Consider the following 21,227-nt stretch of genomic DNA (forward strand, 5'->3'; position numbering starts at 1 on the left):
GCCCCACCGAGCCACAGAAGCAGCTCTGTGTCCCCAGCAGAGGGTGAGCCACAGCTGCTGGGTGGACCCTCCACACGGTTCTTTGGTGCCCTCTAGTGGTGCTCTGGTACACGACAACGACACCAAGTAAGGGCTCAGGTTCCCCGCCCTCCCCCGTTGCCTGGTCAGGCATCTCTCCCCATGTGTGTGACTGCTCAGAGCACTCTGAACTCCAGTCCCAAGCACAATGGATCATACAAGAAAAGGCATGGCTCTTACAGTTTGCTTTGAGATTCAATGCAGGGCTCATTTGACTTTATTCAGACTCCCCATCCCCCAGCCTTATGAGTACATAAACTTCATCACTCACAAAACCACCCCAATCACTGCCACTGATTTGTGTCCAGTGTTCACAGCCCTGGGGCCGTGTGAAAGTGACGTTGATGACTGGCAGGTTTTTATGGCTTATTTCCGGATCAGTGCCTGTGTACTGGGAGATGGAGTAGAAGCATCTCTGCTCACCCTTGGGATCATGACTTCTCTGAACTCTGGGCAGGCCCTTTTTTTTGCTGCCCTTCCACCTCTGCAGGCGAGGCTGTGCTTAAGCTTAGTGAGATAAATGGGGTACTGAAAAACCAGATATAAGAATTGGGATTTCAGGATTCGAAGAGGTCAGAGCAGACCAGGATGGAGGGCATGAGGAGGAGAGGGCTACAAACGAGGTAAAAGGTAACCAGGCTGGAATGTCAGCTGCAGAAGCGAGAAGACAGAGCTAGCAGCAGTTCCACGAAAACTACCTATGGGGTCTTAATCAACCGTAAGGAACATATGAATCACCAATGAAAGGTAGTTATTTAGAAAGGCAAGGAGATCTGGAGCAAGGGTGCTTAGTACCACCTGAAGTGTTGAGCTCAATTCTAGGTTTTCAGATCAATAGTAAACTCGAGCAGTTTAGGAGGACCAGGTCGACTTGTGGGGGGAGGTGATATGTACCTTCACTGCAGATCTTCCCCTCATGAGGAAGAGTGTGCAGACTTAAGGAGAGAATTTAATACCATTCTGAGGAGCCCCGGAGGAAAGACGAGGATCAATGGTGGAGGTATAAGAGGAGAAGGTTCTGGTTCAATAAAAGAAAAACTGTGCAACCATCTCACCAAGAGTGGGAGGGAGGGGACTCTGTCACTGGAGGTATATAAGCCAGGCAATCATTGTTAGCTTCCCATGAATAGAGTTTTCATTACATTGAACAATGGGGTATGACAGAATCAGTCCTCTCTACAAAGAGAATCTAAGAGTTCATCATAAATGACTGCCTTTTCATTGTAGAACAACAGACAGACACTATCATCATTAATGGGTTTGCTGTTCGCGCATGGCCGTAATGGGCCTGTGCTACTGCGATCTGAGGTCTGCTTAGTTGTCAGACATTGGAGAAAACCAAGTTACGCCACTAAGTCACTGTTGACCTTGGGACCAAGTCCTTTCTCAGTCTCCTCAATTACACAATGAAAGGACATCAGGAAAGCCCCACCACTCTTAGAATCCAGCTCAGCTCCTGGGTCAATAGCAGTGGAGGGGAAATCTCTAGCCCTGGCAACTCTGACTATGGTTCCTGGGGATCACCTTTCCCTGGGGTGTCTCTCACAAGTACCCACTGCCACCACTGCAGAGGGCCCTGTAGCACTCCAGCCTGTGTGTGTACTCAACGATCATGGAACCAAAGAGGCTAACGTAAGGCTTTCTGTGGCTTGGGACAAAGAAAGGGAAATCAAGCCTGAGAGAGCATGCAACTGGATGATCTAGTTATAAAATGGCCTGAGCCCTGCGGCTCCACCCCTCCCAGCTCCTCCTGTATCCATATGGGAGCACCATCTTTCCCCAACTCACAGGTACCCAGGCAATGGCATGCCTTGAAAGTCGGGCCTAGTGAGCAGGGCTAAGAGAAATAGGGTTTCCATCCCCCATGTGCTTAAGGCCTGCCTTTCACATCCCTGGATCCCACCAATGTGCCCCTTCTTCCTAGTGACTGACCCTGGGCATGCCTACCCCTTACCCTCAGGAGTGTGGCTTTACCCTGGGCCTTAAGAGGCAACATCCAGAACACAGTTCTTTGATGAGATACCCTCAGTGGGATCTGTGCTAAAGACAGATTTGCAAGGACATCTTCAACTTAGTAAATTTGTTGTTGGTAGTGTATGGATGTAGCAATTTTGAAACTATTTTGTGTCTATTATAGGATTGAGAAAATGAGTGAATATCTTGATGTTGTTAGAAACCAGGGATCTCACTGTAAGAGAATAAAGATGCAAATATTGGAATGGGGGAGAGCAAGCAAGAACACTGTGGTGTTGGATTTTATTTATATCTATAGATAGATGATAAAGAGATAGAATGATGGTAGATGGATGGGTAGATGGGTAGATAGATAGATAGATTAGATAGATAGATAGATAGATATAGATAGATAGATAGATAGATAGATAGATAGATAGATAAAGGGGCCTAGAAGTAATGATACCCTAGGAACAGTGAGCACATCAGTGCCCAGATCTCGGTTTCTAAATACTATTCTCTACTACAAAGAACCAGGACTCCTCAGAGAAATGGCTGATTCCAAGACTAGGGCAAGGAAAATACAAGGAGAGCCTGGAACCTCTTGTGCCAAGAAGTAGGAAAGTGCTCAAAAAAATTATGGGGACATGTTGAAAAAACACAGGAGACAGCATGAAGGGGTTTCCTACTAGCCAAATCTGGAAAATTTTGAACAAAATGAATAATAGTAGTAATGGATTATAAGACACTGAATCTAAAAGGATCCCATAAGTCTATACTGATATACATAAATGAGTGGGAGGAAAGATCTTGTTCACAATATATTGCCAAGTATTTAAATGGAATGTTAGAGTTAGAAAATCACCATTTTGCAGCCACCAAAGTAATATGACTCAGATAGGAATCATCAATGGAAGCTGCAACCACTGAGTTAATGTTTGTGGGGGAACAGGATACCCACACAGTCTCAAAGTATCTCCCACAGATTATTTATTAATTACAAGAGGGAAATGGTACCTTTGAAGTGGAGAGATCTGGCTGACATCACCTCAACCAAATGACCAAAAACATCACCAATAATGGGACAAAGTGCCATCAAATGCCCCTGATGTGAAACACTGAGGAGGTGAGAAGATCACTTACATAGAATTCCTACCAAGAATACATAACCTGAATTCAATCATGAAAACACATTCAGACATACCCAAACTGAAGGATATTCTACAAAATAAATGACCTGAAATATCAATGACATAACAGACTGAAGTAGACTGAGGTCTTTTTTTTTTTTAATTGAAGTGTAGTTGATTTACCATGTTATGCCCATCTCTGCTGTGCAGCAAAGTGACTCAGTTATACACACATACACATGCATTCTTTTTTATATTCTTTTCCATTGTGGTTTACCCCAGGAGATTGGATATAGTTCCCTGTGCTATACAGTAGGACCTTGTTGTTATCCATTCTAAATGTAATAGTTTGCATCTACCAACCCCAAATTCCTAGTCCATCCCTCTCCCTCCCTCCCTTCCCCTTGGCAACCCCAAGTCTGATCTCTATGTCTGTGTGTCTGTTTCTGTTTCATAGATAAGTTAATTTGTGTCATATTTTAGATCCCACATATAAGTGATATCATGTGGTATTTGTCTTTCCCTTTCTGACTTCCTTCACTGCATCCATGTTGCTGCAAATGGCATTATTTCGTTCTTTTTTATGGCTGAGTAGTACTCCATTGTATATATGTACCACATCTTCTTTATCCATTCATCTGTCGATGGACATTTAGGATGTTTCCATGTTTTGCCTATTGTAAATAGTGCTGCTATGAACATAGGGGTGCACGTATCTTTTTGAATTATAGTTTTGTCCAGATATATGCCCAGGAGTGGGACTGCTGGATCATATGGTAATTCTATTTTTAGTTTTCTGAGGAACCTCCATACTCTTTTCCATAGTGGCTGCACCAACTGACATTGCCACAAGCAGTGTAGGAGGGTTCCCTTTTCTCCACACCCTCTCCAGCATATGTTATTTGTAGACTTTTTTTTTTTTAATCTTTGGTTGCGTTGGGTCTTCGTTGCTGCACGAGGGCTTTCTCTAGTTGCAGTGAGTGGGGGCTGTGCTTCGTTGTGGTGCGCGGGCTTCTCGTCACAGTGGCTTCTCTTGTTGCAGAGCAGGGGCTCTAGGCGCATGGGCTTAGTTGCTCTGAGGCATGTGGGATCTTCCCGGACCAGGGCTCGAACCTGTGTCCCCTGCATTGGCAGGCAGATTCTTAACCACTGTGCCACCAGGGAAGCCCCTAGACATTTTAGTGATGGCCATTCTGATTGGTGTGAGGTGGTACCTCATTGTAGTTTTGATTTGCATTTCCCTAACAGTGATGTTGAGCATCTTTTCACATGCTTATTGGCCATCTGTATGTCTTCTTAATAGATATTTTTCCAAAGGTCTTCTGCCCATTTTTTGATTGGGTTGTTTTTTTGCTGTTGAGTTGTATGAGCTGTTTATATATTTTGGGGATTAAGCCCTTGTCGGTCACATCATTTGCAAATACCTTCTCCCAGTCCATAGGTTGTCTTTTTGGTCCCCCCATCCCCACCCAGCAGCATGCAGGATCTTGGTTCTCTGACCAGGGGTTGAACCCACGCCCTCTGCAGTGGAAGCACGGAGTCTTAACCACTGGACCACCACAGAAGTCCCTATCTTTTCGGGGTTTTTTTGTTTGTCGTTTTTTTTAAATTAATTGTTTATTTTTGGCTGCATTGGGTCTTCGTTGCTGCGCACAGGCTTTCTCTAGTTGCGGCAAGCAGGGGTACTCTTGTTGCGGCGCGTGGGCCTCTCATTGCAGTGGCTTCTCTTGTTGCAGAGCACGGGCTCTAGGCGCGCGGGCTTCAGTAGTTGTGGCTCACAGGCTCTAGAGTGCAGGCTCAGTAGTTGTGGCGCACGGGCTTAGTTGGTCCACGGCATGTGGGATCTTCCCGGACCAGGGCTCGAACCCATGTCCCCTGCATTGGCAGGTGGATTCTTAACCACTGCACCACCAGGGAAATCCCTCTTTTCGTTTTTTTAATGGTTTCCTTTGCTATGCAAAAGCTTTTAAGTTTAATTAGGTCCCATTTGTTTATTTTTATTTCTACTGCTTTGGGAGACTGACCTAAGAAAACACTGGTATGATTTATGTCACAGAATGTTTTGTCTATGTTCTTTTCTAGGAGGTTTATGGTGTCATGTCTAACATTTAAATCTTAAGCCATTTTGAGTTTTTTGTGTGTGCATGGTGTGAGGGTGTGTTCTAACTTTATTGATTTACATGCGGCTGTCCAACTTTCACAGCACCACTTGCTGAAGAGACTTTTTCCCATTTTATATTCTTGCCTCCTTTGTCAAAGATTAATTGACTGTAGGTGTGTGGGTTTATTTCTGGGCTTGCTGAGGTCTTGAGATGATTGAAGGAGGAAGGGCTGATTCCAAGGCTGACTACAGACGTGATAAGTAAATGCAACACATGGTCCTGGATTGGATCCTTAAAGGACATTATTGGGCCAATTAGCAAAATTAAAAAATAGGTAGTGTATTAGATAATATACTGTATCAATGTTAAATTTCCTGAATTTGGTAGGTATATGTGGTTATATAAGAGAATCTCCTGTTCTTAGGAAAAACATGCTAGATATTTAGGGGTGAAGAAGGGCCAGGATGTCTGCAACTTACTCTCAAATAGTTCATTAAAAAAATATACCTACAGTATATATTTTTTCACTCCCTTGTTGTCTTTTTCTCCTCTTGCCACCATCTGGCTGATTCTCTCCTGGAGTTTCTCAGTTCAAATTCCTGAGAGAGAGAACGGTGCTTGGGTTGGATCCTGTCCACCACCCCGCTTTGGGCAGAGCACTTTGCACTAGGAAACCTCATAGGTCCCTGACAAGCCTCGGATTGGCTACCTAAGGTCAGGTGCCCACCCCTTGTCCAATCAACTCTGGCCCAGAGTGCATCATGTGGTACCTAACACGGCTGCCACCACTGCTCCCTCCATGGAGGTGGTGGGCAAGAAGATCTCCTTCCTTAAAGGGGTTTGGCAGGCCCCGTGCTTGGTCTAGCCAGTAGATACTATCTCCCAGCTACCTGAGTTAATTCCAGAGACACCTGAAGGCCTCCACACCTAACTTTGTGCTTCATTCTCACCCTCTTTTAACAAATGTTATAGAAAGATGCCTGCTCTGGGCCAGGTCTTGTGCTAGGTACTAGGGGCACAGAAGTGACCCAGTCCCTACTCCTGAGCTCTGACTCAAGCTGGAAATGCATGAAGAACTCAGATAACTGAAGGTCAGAGCTGAATCACGACCAACAAACAGAAGGCAGTCAACGCTGGTTGAGGCCTGAGTCCCATGGAACACAGAGATGGGGTCCAAAAGGCCTCCTGGATGGTAGCACTGGCTGTGGCTCATGGGAGGGAAAAGGGCTATGAAACAGGGACCTGGCTGCTGGGAGGGTGCCCAGTGCCATTTCTGGGTTTCTGTTTTCTCTTCGCACAGCCGGACCCGGCAGGACGGGACATCTCCATCCGCCCTCTCCTAGAGCACTGTGAGAACACCCACATGACCATCTGGCTTGGCATCGTCTATGCCTATAAGGGGCTTCTCATGGTAGGTGCAGAGCGGGAGGCAGAGTGGGGGAAATGCTTCTCTGTCAGAGCTCTCTCTCCTAAGCGCCTCCGTCAACATAAAAATAAACAGAGCCCCCAGGACTAAGCACTTGCTCTTTGCCAGTCTCGGTGCCTGGCACGTGTCATTTCAATCCCACAACAGTCACATGAGATAGGTACAAATAATGTCCCCATTTCACTGTGAGTGTGCCTCCCAGCTGCCACTGTCCTGCTCCCTGACAGCAGTCTGTTGGTACCCAGCGCACGTTCACATCCTGTGGGAGATGAGTGGAATCATCTCCATTTGGAGATGGGGGAAATCAGGCTCAGACAAGTTACATGATTTGCCAAAGGCCGCCTGGTAACCTCCAATTTCCAAACCCAATACTCTTTCCACTCCATTCATTTGTTATACACAGATCACATACCAAGCCCACCTCACACGACTGTGGAATTTCAAAGTTAGGAAGGACTTGAAAGGGCAGTCCCACCCGACCTTATTCTGGGTTGACCCTTGAATCTTCTCTCCACATCCTGTGCAAACCATGCCTGCAACTGCACCCTCCTCAGATCCTTCCACAGTGAAGTGAAGCCGCGATCGGCCTCTGTGGCAGAGAGGAGGCACACAGAGCCCCTGTGAGAGAGCAGGCATCTGGAGCACCCATCCAGCCCTGACGCACATTGCCAAGGGACCCCAGGCAGGCCATTTGGCCTTGCCTAGCCTCTGCTTCTTCCCCTCCAGGATGTGGAAAGCCATGCCCAGCTGTAGGATTGAAGGCACCGCACACGAAGGAACCAGCATGAAGCAAGCTTTCAACAGCGTGGTTTCCATCCCTCATGCAGTATCTGCTTCCTGGGCTTCTGGTTCCTATTTTAATTGGAATTAAAAACAATAATAAATCAGTCTGTGAGATAACACACTTAAAAGAGAGGAAAACAACTATGGTTGTAAAAAATACCAATTACAAAATAATTATTAACTTACTCTTATAACGGATGTAACAGTTTACAAAATGCTTTCACATCCATCCTCTCATTTCATCTGGACAGAAGCCCTGTGAGATAGTGTAGGCCCTTGGGATGATGTTACATGGTTCGTGCAGGTGTTGGATGCCCCAGACTTCAGAGGTAAGGCCAGAGGGAAAGGAAGCCTTTGTAGGACAGCCTCCTGGAGGGGCTGGACCACAGCCGAAGCCCCTGCAGCGGTCAGCAGCTGTGGTCAGCTCTCCCTCCTGCCCACACCACCATTCTACCCAGCATTCCATCTGCACTTTCTCTGCAGCCTGCCCTCCCCTCAGACAACACATGATAGCTAAACCCTCAACACCCTACTTTACATCACATTTGACTTCTACCCTATTCATTTCTGTTGGAAATGTACTGGTTAGGAGTAGAGCTGCAAGTGACAGAAAATCCACAATAACAGTAGTTTTTAAAAAAGATAATTTCCTTCTCAGGTAAGCAAAAGGGCTGGTGTGGAGGCTACTAGAATCTGAGCTCCTTGCATCTTGTCTTCCTCATCTTCATCATACAGCTTCCACATCATGGTCTAAGATGACTTTATGGTCTAAGATGGCTGCTCAAGCTCCAGCCATCACATTCCACTCCATCTGCTAGGAAGGTGGAAGAGGAACAGCCTTTTCCTCTAAAGACACTTCCCAGAACTTGTACACACCACTTCCACCTACATGGCATTGTCTAGAACCCAATCATATGCCACACCTAGCTTCAAGGACGGCTAGGAAATGTAGTCTCTCTACTCTGGGTGGCTATGTGCACTGGGGGTCCCAGACACAGGGGCTCTGCCTGGTTTAACAGAAAAAAGACTAGCCTTAACTTCTAGAGACACAGTCCACTGTTGCCACCATATTGCTCTGTGGCCTTGGGCAAGCCCCTTCCTCTCTTTTGGGTCTTCAGGTTCTCTGTAGAGGGAGGGGATGTGGTTGAGATTGTGTCTGAAGTTCTTTCTCACTGTGGCCTCCTGTGGGTCTGTGTGTGAACCAGTGGTGGAGGTGAAGGAGGACCAGACAGTGTAACACCCCAGTCTGCATTTCCTTGGCAGGACTCAACCCAGGGCCACAAGTGGAGACAGACTGTGATATCCAGAAGACCTGGCCAGCAGCAAACCCCCAGCCTCCCTCCCCCCAGGCCCCCACTTCAGAGTAGGGAGGAGTAACAGAATAACCCTCAGTTCAGTAGCTTCTCAGAGCAGGAGTGTATGCCACCACCTGGTAATGACCGTCTCCCTTTTCTGTTCACCGTTCCAGTTGTTCGGTTGTTTCTTAGCTTGGGAGACCCGAAACGTCAGCATCCCCGCACTCAATGACAGCAAGTACATTGGGATGAGCGTCTACAACGTAGGGATCATGTGCATCATCGGGGCTGCCGTCTCCTTCCTGACCCGGGACCAGCCTAACGTGCAGTTCTGCATTGTGGCCCTGGTCATCATCTTCTGCAGCACCATCACCCTCTGCCTGGTGTTTGTGCCAAAGGTACGGGGCAGGTGCCAGCAATCCCCCCTGCTCACCACCCTGGTGTCTGGCCTCTGACTCCATCACAAAGGCAATGCTGTATTTCTCCCACTTTCTACAAGTTTTATACACTTTTTTTTTTTTAATGATGAACACAATTCACATCACAGAAAGTTTGGAAAATGCAGAAAAGCAAAAAACCAGATTTTTCAGAAATCTCACATAGTCCTGCCACCCAAAAATAATCACTGTTAATGTTTTGGTTTGATTTTTTACTGTTAATATTTTTGATGTGTTTCCTTCCAACCTCTTTTTTAATGGTTTAGGGCAGTGATGCTTTTTCAGATATAGCTGTAATTATAGCACACTTTGCAATTTGCCTTTTTAACTTAACTTTTGCCCTTTGTATCTTCCCACATTCATAACCATTGTTGAGGGGAAGTTCCATAATTTACTCAACCACTTGATCCCTGATTGGTGAACATTACAGTTGTTTCCAGATTTTTTATATTATAAATGAATTTTTTTTTCTACATAATACATTTTCCTTGTTTCCGATTCTTCCCTTAATGTAGAGTCACAGAAGTAGTATTAGTGGGTCAAAAGGAATAACCATTTTTAACAACCACTTATGTTTTTCATTCGTCTGAAGGGCTGACCTGAGAGATATTTTCCAAACATTATCCTACCCAGCAGTGGGCAGGTGAATCAGAGGCCTTGACCCCTGCAGTTGGCTGATCTGTGTAGAGGAAAACCTGACCTTCATGGGTCTCAAGAGTAAAAGAAGCAGCAGGAAACAGAGGTAGTTGAGAAGTCATTGACCCAAGTTAGGGAGTGTCTGCCTTAGAGAAAGGGGAGAGGAGAGATTGCTGGGGGTCCCATGGCTCCTCCAGCCTCCTGGGCGCCCAGTCAGTCCCTAAGCAGTGTCCGCTCTGCTCTAGAACACCTCTGGCATACACTCCCTCCTTTAGTTGTCAACACTTTCCCAGGCTCCAGGCTCACACCACAGCTTCTCTGCCTGCATTCTGACTTCCTCTCCACCCTGTAAAAAATGCCAGATGATTCTAAGCCCAGCTCTGACGGGGTCACTCTGCTTTGTCACCCTTGATAGCTCCTCACTGCCTTCCTGGCTCCAGGATCAATTCGCCGACACTGGGCTGGCTTTCAGGACCATTGGATCTCCTTGTCTCCCCCAGAGAACTCTGTCCACCATCCAACTGCCCTTCTCTATAAGTGCCCTGAGCCCTAGGCCTCCCTGCATTTGCATATGCCACTTCTTCCCCCTGGACTTCCTTTACCCTCACCATCCTTCCAGACCCTCCGCAGACCCCAGCCCAGGCCCAGGGCAGCGTGGTGAGCACTCTGCCCTGGATGCCTCTGGCCTGGTGAAGATCCTGCCTCCACCCCTGCCCCTCGCCTCTGAACCATAGGTCCTGGTGGACAGAGGCCGTGGCCATGGTTCTAACAAGCACAAGCCTTCACTTTCCTCCCATTGTCTTCACAGCTGTCACCTACAGCTGTTTATTTTCTACGTGGAGCTAGGCCTAAGGCAGAGTGAGGCTCAGCTGGAGCTAGGCCTAAGGGGCCCTGGGTGGCCTCTGCAGGATAGCTGGGGTGCGGGTGGAATCAGGATCAGGAGACCACACATCTAGTGGCAAGGAAGAAAACCGAGACTCTGCAAGGGGAAGGGGGCTGCCCAAGGGCATACACAAACGAGGGACAGAAACAAGTCTGAGCCCAGCGCTCCGGACTCCCAGCCTGTGTCGTTCCTGGGGCCCCATGTTGCCTCCAGCGCAGGACCCGCTGGAAGCAGCTGGATGGGCATGGGAGGAAGGGCCCCAGGGTCCTCTTTTCAGCCCCACCTTTGTCCTTACAGCTCATCACTCTGAGAACAAACCCAGACGCAGCAACTCAGAACAGACGATTCCAGTTCACTCAGAATCAGAAGAAAGAAGATTCTAAAACCTCCACCTCAGTCACCAGCGTGAACCAAGCAAGCACGTCCCGCCTAGAGGGCCTGCAGTCAGAAAACCATCGCCTGCGAATGAAGATCACAGAGGTACCTCCCACAGCACTGGTCGCCAGGGCCCCATCCTCCCATGAGTCCCTCTGCCCTGTGCAGGCACTTTCTGGGCTGCCGCTCCCCACCACGTCCCCTCTAGAGCATCCCCACATCATGGCTGTGTAGTCCCATCTACCGTCGTTATGGCTGCAAGAACCGGGAGGAGCATAAACTAGACAGAGACAGTTTGTCAGAATCTGACAGGAGCTTATTACCCACCTGGCCCAGGCTCTGGGGTCCAGCAATGCCCGATTCAAGACATCCTCAGAAAGAAAGGAGTTCTTAAAGATTTGTGATTATACTAGTGAGTTGGGAAAACTCAGTTTTCCACCTGGGGCCAGGGCAGGGGCTGGGCCGGGTGCTCTGACTCAGCTGGAGCCTTTGTTTTCTAGCTGGACAAAGACTTGGAAGAGGTCACCATGCAGCTACAGGACACACCAGAAAAGACCACCTACATTAAACAGAACCACTACCAAGAACTCAACGACATCCTCAACCTGGGGAACTTCACTGAGAGCACAGGTAGGAGGAGGTGGGACCCCTGGGTATGAGACACCAGCCATCCATTTTACAGATGAAGAAACTGAGGCTCAGAGAGAGGGGTGGGGCAGGTCTGAAGTCACACAAACCAAGCTGGAGTATCTGGAACCCACGTCTTCTGAGCACAGTTCAGTGTTTGTTTGGAGCCCCACCTGGGGATCCACCTATGCATGGGGCTTCTTTTTGTCAGTCCCTTGGGCTCCAGTTCCATGTGTACCCCACATGGCCAGCATTCCCAGCGTTCTGACTGGGGGCACGTTGTTCTTAGTGAATAATGTACCCGTACTTCTTCCAACATTTCACAGTTTCACACACCTCATCAACGTACAGGAAAGGAATAGTAAGATGACATGACGTTTGATCCCACCAACCACTTGGGAAATAATACAGTCCATTTTTTGCCTACATTTAGGCAAAATTTTTAAAAGATTACCAGTGTTGATAAGAGCGTATGGAAATGGACACTCTCCTGCAATGTTTTGGAAGTCGGTCTGGCACTCTCCAAATGTCTGGTGTTAAGCCCCTTGACTAGCAATTCCCCTAGCGGGAGGCTTCCCCTGGAAAATAATCCCACAGGGTCAAAGGTGTAGACACATAGTGCTTATCATAACACTACTTGTAGGTGAGAAAAGCTGGAATTAACATGTTCATTTGGAGTGGTTTCATGAATTATGATACAGCAAAACAAGGCATATAATACAGTTATTAAAAAGTGAGGTGCATCTCTTTGTACAGATGTGGAAAGATCTCTAAATGAGAAAAGCAGTATGAAGACCAGCATTATGATACACACAATATGCACACACATGTATGTGTATATGTGTGTGTGTGTGTGTAAGTGCATTTTTTAAAAGGTCTGGTAGAACAAACACCAGATTGTTAACAGTATCCACTTGTGGGAAGGGGACAATATGTGTGGAGAGTGGGTGAGAAGGGATTCTTTTATGTTTCATTTTATATACTTCTCTACTGTTTGCATCTTGTCATTAGCATATATTCATTAATTTTATAAAATCTGTTTAAATCAATGAAAAATCTTCAGTTTCTTTTATTCTTATTACATAAGTATTTTATTATAAAAGCAATATTATAAAACTCTTATTATATTAGATGTTGATTGTTTAAAAATGTCTAGAGTCAGATAAGTAACAAGGAAATTGAAAGAAAAAAAAGTATTCCTGATTATTTTAGTATCTAGTAAAGGTGGGCATTTCAAATTAGTGGAGAAAAATGAATTATTCAACAAATTTCATTGGGATAAATGGGTAGCCATCTGGAAAAGAATAAAGTTAGATCCTTACCTCACAACTTACATAAAAATAAATTCCAGATGGATAAAAGATTTAAATATAAAAAGTGAAAACCATGAATGTACTAGAAGAAAGCATAGGAGAATTTCTTTTGTAATCTCAGCAGGAAGGAAACCTTTTCAGTTTGATCCAAAACAGAGAAACCATAAAAAAAAAGTTGATGAATTTAAATACAAAAGAAATTTTGTTAACGATGTGAAAGCCATCATGAGTACAGTCAAAAAATCAAACTAAGCCAAAAAATATTATCTCACGTAATAAGCTTATTCCCTTATATAAAAAGAAATTATATGTAATTATATACAAAGTATATATAACTATATACAAACTAATAAAAAGACCAACAAACCAAAAGAAAAATGGGCAAAAGAGTTCTCATTAAAGTAAATAAAAGTGGTGCTTATGTTTATGAAAAGATGCTCAGTCCCCCTCCTAATTAAAGGAATGCAAATTAATTTGCAGTGAAATACCATTTTTACCTATAAGACTAACAAAGATCAGAGATCAAAAAGTTGCTGAGAGTGGGAGGCAACAGGTGGCGAAACACTGCTGCCTGAAGTAGAAATTGTTCTGACCCAGCAACTCCAATTTGGGAATTTATCCTAAGGATATACAGTCAACTCTCATTACTCACGGTAATCGCGTTCTACAAAGTCCCTGTGAACCGTGAATTCCTAGGGGAGACACAGGGTTAGGTTCCTGCAAGCCTCTCCCAGGTGGACATTTTCATCAACTGATCAATACATAATTTTGTTTTATGTGTGTTTCTACTGGAAGACACCTTGTTTAATATACATTGTTGATTCATTAACACTGAACTCATAGTCAACAGCACTGTAACTCATATCTGAACGACACATCTAACACACATTTTCTCCATCTGGCACATCACGGCTTAGGAGAACAATGGACAGCACTTCAGCACTAGGCTTGGGAGCCATTTTAAACAGCGAAAGCACCAACACAACGCACAAAAATGTGAAAAACGTGGTACTTCATAGACCACAATAAGGATACTTATAATATGAGAGGTAAAACAAGAAGGCAGAGCCTTGTTCAACCTCAGCTGGGAGAGCGATTCAGATTTTTGATGCTCTGTGTGTGTTATCGAATGACAGTGAAAGCACCACGAGTATTGACTCTGGGGTTACAAATAAATTTTAGCAAGTAGGCGAGTTCACACACACAGAATCTGTGAATGAAGAGGATTGACTGTATTCACATGGATGCAAAATGACACACATATAAGGTTGCCCTAACCCTAACCCTAACCCTGCAGCAGAAAAAGAAAATCCTGCGCAAGGGCTTTCTCTAGTTGCGGCGAGCGGGGGTACTCTTCGTTGTGGTGCACAGGCTTCTCGTTGCAGTGGCTTCTCTTGTTGCGGAGCACGGGCTCTAGGCACGCAGGCTTCAGTAGTTGTGGTGCAGGGGCTATAGGGCGCAGGCTCGGTAGTTGTGGCGCACAGGCTTAGCTGCTCTGCGGCATGTGGGATTCCTGGACCAGGGCTCGAACCCATGTCCCCTGCATTGGCAGGCAGATTCTTAACCACTGGTGGCGCTTGCCACCAGGGAAGCGCAACACCCATACTCTTTTCCAAACCAAATGAATTCAGATCTCTTAGGTGGGGGCCATGTTTTTATATTTCATATTTCTTTAGTTCTCTCCAGGTGGTTCTGAAGCACAAAGATGGTTGAGAGCATCATGTTTTGTGGCTACACAGTATTTCTGTGAATGGAGGCCCCATACGTACATATTAGTATGTAACTAATCCATTATTACCGGACAAATTCGGGTTAGTTTCAACTTTCTGATATTGTAAACAATGTGGATTTGAACATCTTGTATATATTTTCACAAACATCCTTAATTATTTCTTTGGGATAGTTCCTGAAAGTGGAAATTCTGGGTAAAAGACATACTTTTTATTGTGTTTGATGCTTATTGACAGTACCTGCCAGAAAGATTATGCCGGTTTACACTCCCACCAGCAGTTTACTATTATTATTCTTTTCAGACTTAGCAATCTTATGGAAAATATACCTTGGAGTTTTTTTTTCTTTGTCATTATATTCCTAATGCACCCGTGAAAAGGACCTTCATATTAGAACCTCTCATTTCTAAGTTATGTTGCCTACATTGGTCGACTCGATTCCCTTTTTTTCTAGGAGAAAGGGAGGTCCCAGGGCACACCATCCACATCCCCAGCACACCACTTCCATCCCTGGACAGGTGCTTCTCGGCTCCCTGCCTTGGTCTTAGGAGAGTGGCTCAGGGACCATGGCTTAGAGAACATAAAGGGAGGATGGGCTCTTTTGCATTCTCTCTCCTTGGGCAGTATCCTAAAAATGACTGCATTGTTGATTTTTAAAAATTAAGTTAACAGAATTATTGCAGTATTGTTGTTTTGCATTCAGATGGGGGAAAGGCCATTTTAAAAAACCACCTCGATCAAAATCCCCAGCTACAGTGGAACACGACAGAGCCCTCTCGAACATGCAAAGATCCTATAGAAGATATAAACTCCCCAGAACAGTAAGTACCTTCTCCTTCAGAACTACTGCCCAAGACTACATTCCTCCTACACAAGAGTTTACATTTGGCACCATGTTTTCACATGCATTACTTTATTTGAACTCTACAGTAATCTCATGATGCAGGTCAAATTACACTGCTTATTTTACACATAAGAAGACTAATATTCAAAGAGGGGAGGTGACTTGCCAAAGCTTACCAGTTGCTAAATGCAGGAGATGATAGGATTTGAACTTGGGTCTCTCCAACATCAAATCCCATGTTCTCTACCTTTGTTACATATAAAATGAATATACATTTACTTAACACCAATTTACTGAGACCTACTATGTATCAAGCACAGCACTGAAGAAAACAGACAAAAATCCTTCCCTTCATGGAGTTTACATTCTATCTGGGAAGACAATAACTTAACAAAAAAGCAAAAGCTAGTATGTTAAATGATAGGGGCTTTGGAGAAAAACTAAGCAGGGAAGGAGTTAGGGAGTATAATTGTACACAGGGAGGTCAGAGCAAACTTGGTGAGGTGACATCTAAGTAAAGACCTGGACATCTCCAGTAGCTTTGTCCCTACTGGCAGTTTTTAGTTCTTCCCAGTTTACAGCGGATTAGAAGCAGCAATGAGAAATGTCAGCTCTGAAACTTGTTCCCTGGGAAGTGACAACAAGGGGAGAGGAACCAGCAAAGGGAGCCCAATCACCAACTGCAGTGTCATTTGGGGCCATTTAGTCTTAGAACTAATAGCCTCTCAACCCAATTAGCTCCAGGGCCTCGCAGCTGACAGTCCAGTATAATTACTGATGGTTACATGGCATTCATCAGTGGTCTACCTATTAGTTCCCTGCATTACAGTGCAAGCACCTTGAGGGTAAGGTTTAAGTCCTTCCTGTGTCCCTTGGACTGAACACAGCTTCCAGCACTGAGTAGGTTTTTGGCAATGAATTAATGAAAAGGCAAACAGGATCCCAGCAGACAGCAGAATGTGTGGCTCTGACAACCACACGCAGATGCCCACCCTGCCCGGGATGCTCAGACAGAACACCCTTTCCCAGGTCAAGTTCATTCTTCAGCTCCCCATTTTCCTGGAGTCTGCCAACACCAATGACATTACACAAGCTCAACTTTAATTTCCAAATGAAGTCTCCAACACACTAATCTCTCACGAGCACCTGGGAAGGGTCTCTTGGGAGAAGCCCTTCTGGCCAGCAGGTCCTTAGGGTGTGGGGGCAGCACTGCATCTGTCCCCATCCATCTCAGAACCCCACCAATGCATACACCCCAGGGCGCATCTTGGTGGGCTGAGGCAGCCTCTGTGAGTTGATTTGCCACCCCACAAAGCACTGTGGTTCAACAGAAGAAGCAAGAGTCACACCTTCCCCAGTTCTGGTTGTTTCTGTGAGCAAGTTACACAAACTCTGTACCCTTCTCTCATCTTTATAATGGGAACAGCAGTGCTTCTTTTGCCTATTGGGTTTTGTGAAGGTCTGGGGTTTTTCCCACCTGAGTGGCCAGGCCTGGAGGACACAAGGAGGCCTAAGAGTTCAGGGAATGCAGCTTCCCAGATGCAGTGGGATACTGCACGAAACAGCCGAGCAGGGGAGCAGTGGCCTGGGCACATCCGCCAAAGCAGCCTTCACAACAAATAAGGTGATTTACTCTCCTGCCTGCTGGTCGTGAGGACTGATGAGAAGGTAAGCGGAAGGGTGTGGCGATGAGCAGGTAGTCAGAAGGCTGCTCCCTTTTCACTCCGCTCCCCCATCAGTCCTGTTTACCCAGCCCCTGACTCAGCCCGGCCTCAGATTTTTTTTCTGGCTGCCTTTCTGGGAATTTACCAGAAATTCCATGTTCTGGGGGCACAGAGAAGGAAGGAGCTCACTCTCTGAGGGGGATAGCACAAAAACGATGACATTTAAACTGGATCTTAAAGGGAAGGCAGTCATCAGATGGGAAAGCAGAGGAAGAGCTATCTAGGCCGGGGAAACAGCATGTGCAGAGGCATGGAAGATTGCCCGTAAGCAGGGTTTTAGGGGAAACTAGCCACCAGAGGGTAAGCTTTCTGGGGAGAGGGGGCAGAAGGTTCACCTGGAGAATTTGACAAGAGGCAGATCTTGGGGAGCCCTGAATGCCCCATCCCAGTGTTGGAGAGAAAACGCTAGTCACCAAAGAAGCCGAAAGACCAGGAAGGAACCTTTTGGAATTGGCCCAGCAAGAGGGACTGATGTCCTGGACAAGAGACAGTGGCACCGAAGCCAATGAGGAAGGACAGAGCAGCTGAGAAGCCTTTCAGGGATGGAGCCCAAAGCCAAGGCCATTCGGGGACTGGCAAGAGTAGCGAATGAGAGCTGTCTGTGTTGGCAGCAAAGCCCTGTTCGAAGGGCAAGGCCTTATTCTTAAAAATCACTGGAAGCTCGAGAAGCCTGCCTCCTCCTTGCTGCCGTTGCTCTGGTTATTCCTGGGGCAGCAGCTGGCACAGGCAGGCCTGCATTAAACACCTGCCAGATGGATGAGTGGTTAGATGACAGGATGGACAGATCCTGGATTCAGAGAGAACTTAGCTTCTTAGCACCACCGTCAGCATCTTAGCCAAAGCGAATCCAAGGGCCTTCCTAGTGAGCAGCCTGCTAGCCTTCACTAACACCCCCCTTCCTTCTCTCCCTGCCACAGCATCCAGCGCCGGCTGTCCCTCCAGCTCCCTATCCTCCACCACGCCTACCTCCCGTCCATTGGAGGCGTGGACGCCAGCTGTGTCAGCCCCTGCGTCAGCCCCACCGCCAGCCCCCGCCACAGACACGTGCCACCCTCCTTCCGAGTTATGGTCTCGGGCCTGTGAGGGCGGGAGGCCTGGGGCCGGGGCCTCCCCCGCGACGGAACCACACGGAGCAGAGGCATCTGCTACAGGAACCCTGTCAGCTCTGGCCGCGGAGAAGCTGGCGCCACGGCTGGCCTTGCGGGACTGCTCGGATGGCACGGAGTGCACAGGATGGGGGGCACTTGGCACCTGACCTCGCGCCTTATTTGTGAAGTTTTTATTCTTTCACAAAGAAGAGGAATGAAAATGACTTCTTCCTTAATGTCTGCAAAGGAGGAGGAGCTAGGATATTTGAAACTTGGCAAAAAAAAAAATCCTAGACAAGGAGAAAGTCACTAGAACTACAGCTAGAAGTCACTGAGTGGCCCTGAGCAGCCTTGAGAAGAGGCGAGGGGCTTCTGGAGAAACCGCCTCTGCCTCTGCACACATGCCACCGGCTGTGGCCCCCCAGGCCAGCCCTTCTCCCCTCTGGGGAAGGAGGTGGGCGGGGCAGCCAGGCTCCCAGCTGCCAGTCCAGCCAACCCCAGCCTTCCTGGAACAGGGAGTCTGCAGGGAGGGCAGCCGGGCACAGCTCTGCGGGCCGAGGGCTGGGGTACCGGAGCAGGCTGACTCGCATGCCTCCCGGTGGGACCTTACTCTCTGATAAATGCCACACATTAATACAATAACACCCGTTCCGGGACCGTGGGGATTTAGGGCACGTCACTGCAGACACACTCTGCAGCATTCACCCACAGTCAGCCATGCACCCACCACGTCGGCCATGTCCTCGTGTTCGTATCAGGTGTTCCCCGTAATAAGGGGGGCACCCGAGCTAATCATAGAATGTCTGTTCCCAGCAAACACGATAAAGAAAGATTGTGCACTTTAACCTCTCTCATCAGGGCCCAAGGGCTGGCTGGGGTTTTGTTTTGTTTTTTTCCACTGACTTTGTTTCTGACCAAAGTGAATCGGGGGCATCTGCGAGAAGACATCCCTGTAAGGGGGGAGAGAGTTGCTAGCTGAGGGCTTCCCTTAACTTCCAGAAGGCAGCCTTCATTGGGACAAGCCGGCAAGCTCTGCCCTTGGGGGTCCCAGGGGTGATCAATCAGCACACTGATTCTCATTCATAAGATCACTCTTCCCTTTTAAACGAACCCCAAAGAGCACTGGCCTGGGAGTCACACAGACCTGGGTTCAAGCCCTTGCTCCACTGCTAACTCCCTCCATGACCTTGGGCAAGTCACTTGTGTCTCTCTGAGCCTCAGTTTCCCCTCTGTAACAAATTGGGGTTGAAATAACACCTGTCCTGCCCTACCTCACAGGGTCACTCTGAAGATCAAAACTTGATCTCATCCAGGAAAGCTTCATACCAAACAGTGAAGCGGCCCTGACCCATGAGGTATCAGGATGACCATGACCTTCAGCCCTCAGGACAGACGGGGTTGTGGCCCAGAGAAGCTCCCAGCACAGCCCTCTACCAGGATCCACCTGGCTGGAGAGAGGTGGATCCCGATGATTTCTGTGACATTCCTGGGACAGGTTCATTTGCTAAAGAAAGGCCTGAATGACAATGTCCCGGACGTCTGCACAACTGAGCAGTCGCTCAACTCCCTAAAGAAACCTAATGGCAGCTTCAACAGGCAGGCAATAATCTCTTCCCAGACCACTAAAGTCAGGAATACAGTGTTGTCACCACCGGGGTTTGACAAAAGGGCCCACGGGACTCTTACCATCGCCAACATTTCAAAACACCCTATTTCACGTAGCGTAGAGTTCCCCTCCCCTCCCCCAAAGAGAGGTTATGGAGGTACTGTAGCTTTTAGGGGAAAAAAAAAATGTTAACACATCACAGGTCAAGTTGAAGTCACTGTCTGTTTAGGCACTAAAAATCGGTGTTGTCACTCACTGTGTATTACAGTATTTACTTGCTTTCTTGATTTCACCAAACCAGATTTAATTTAAAGGACCACATTAATTTTTCAAAGGGAAAGAAACAATTCATTGTACATAATGTATACACACACACAAAAACAATACCTGTAGAAATATTAATCCAGCATAGCAGGAAAGAAAAAAAGAAACAAAAGTACTGGACAGTCAGAGGTGAGTGTGTGCATCTGTGACCCACTGTGACTCCTGAGCGTGCACAGTCTTCTAGGTTAACCCACACAGTACATTCTCTGTCTTAATGATACTGTAGGTTCACCTGTTGTTTTTTTTTAATTTCCCCACAAATAACAAGACCCACAGAAGTGACTCTAGCTATTTAACGGTTCTGTCCTTTTATATGCAGCAAATACACCATACACTTCCGAAGAGGCTTCAGCCTGAAGGTGTTTTCCAGTGATGTTAGTGCACAAACGCTTTAAATTAGACTGGAACTGCCAGAATCAAATGTAAATGAGGAATTTCTCGTACCCCTATTGCATGGTATCAATTTTTAATAAATTGTTGCAAATTTGTTTTTATGAATAAAAGGAAGAAAACTGTTGTCTTTAATGCCTACTCTTCCCAAAATGCAGGTCAAATCAGGCCATATTCTCCTGCTAAGAAACTCAGGGACAGGCTCTGTGGGGGTGCCTGCTCAGCATGGTCCCTTCCTTCCGAAGCTGCCTTCCCCTGGCTTCTGCAGGCAGTAACAGAGCAGCCTGTTACCATGTGGTGATAGATCCAGGGGTGAGAACCTGACCTGAGCTGGGCCAGTAAGTCCCTTCCCCATGCAGAGAAATTAGCCACGAAAGAGAAAAATGAAGCCAGCACAGAGAAACAGGATCAAGAGATGGGTCCTGATGGTGTCCAAGCACCGGGTCAGCTGTTCCTGAAAGCCAGCAGCACCCTCGTCTTTCC

At 46.8% G+C, this 21,227-nt stretch overlaps 1 protein-coding gene across 3 annotated transcripts in view; it reads left to right on the forward strand.

Annotated features, from left to right (window-relative positions):
• Positions 1-20,871, forward strand: part of GABBR2 (gamma-aminobutyric acid type B receptor subunit 2) — a 364,244-nt gene extending 343,373 nt beyond the window's left edge. For all 3 annotated transcript variants that reach the window (XM_082468617.1, XM_082468616.1, XM_082468618.1), the window contains 6 exons: positions 6,564-6,674; positions 8,941-9,165; positions 11,021-11,203; positions 11,599-11,728; positions 15,472-15,589; positions 18,254-20,871. In XM_082468617.1, the coding sequence (XP_082324743.1) occupies positions 6,564-6,674; positions 8,941-9,165; positions 11,021-11,203; positions 11,599-11,728; positions 15,472-15,589; positions 18,254-18,419 (933 nt within the window). In that variant the 3' untranslated portion in view covers positions 18,420-20,871. The remainder of the gene's footprint in view (positions 1-6,563; positions 6,675-8,940; positions 9,166-11,020; positions 11,204-11,598; positions 11,729-15,471; positions 15,590-18,253) is intronic.
• The last annotated feature ends 356 nt before the right edge of the window (positions 20,872-21,227 follow it).

Source organism: Balaenoptera physalus (assembly GCF_965194825.1).
Source record: "Balaenoptera physalus genome assembly, chromosome: 7".
In the NCBI taxonomy this organism is placed as follows: Eukaryota; Metazoa; Chordata; class Mammalia; order Artiodactyla; family Balaenopteridae; genus Balaenoptera; species Balaenoptera physalus.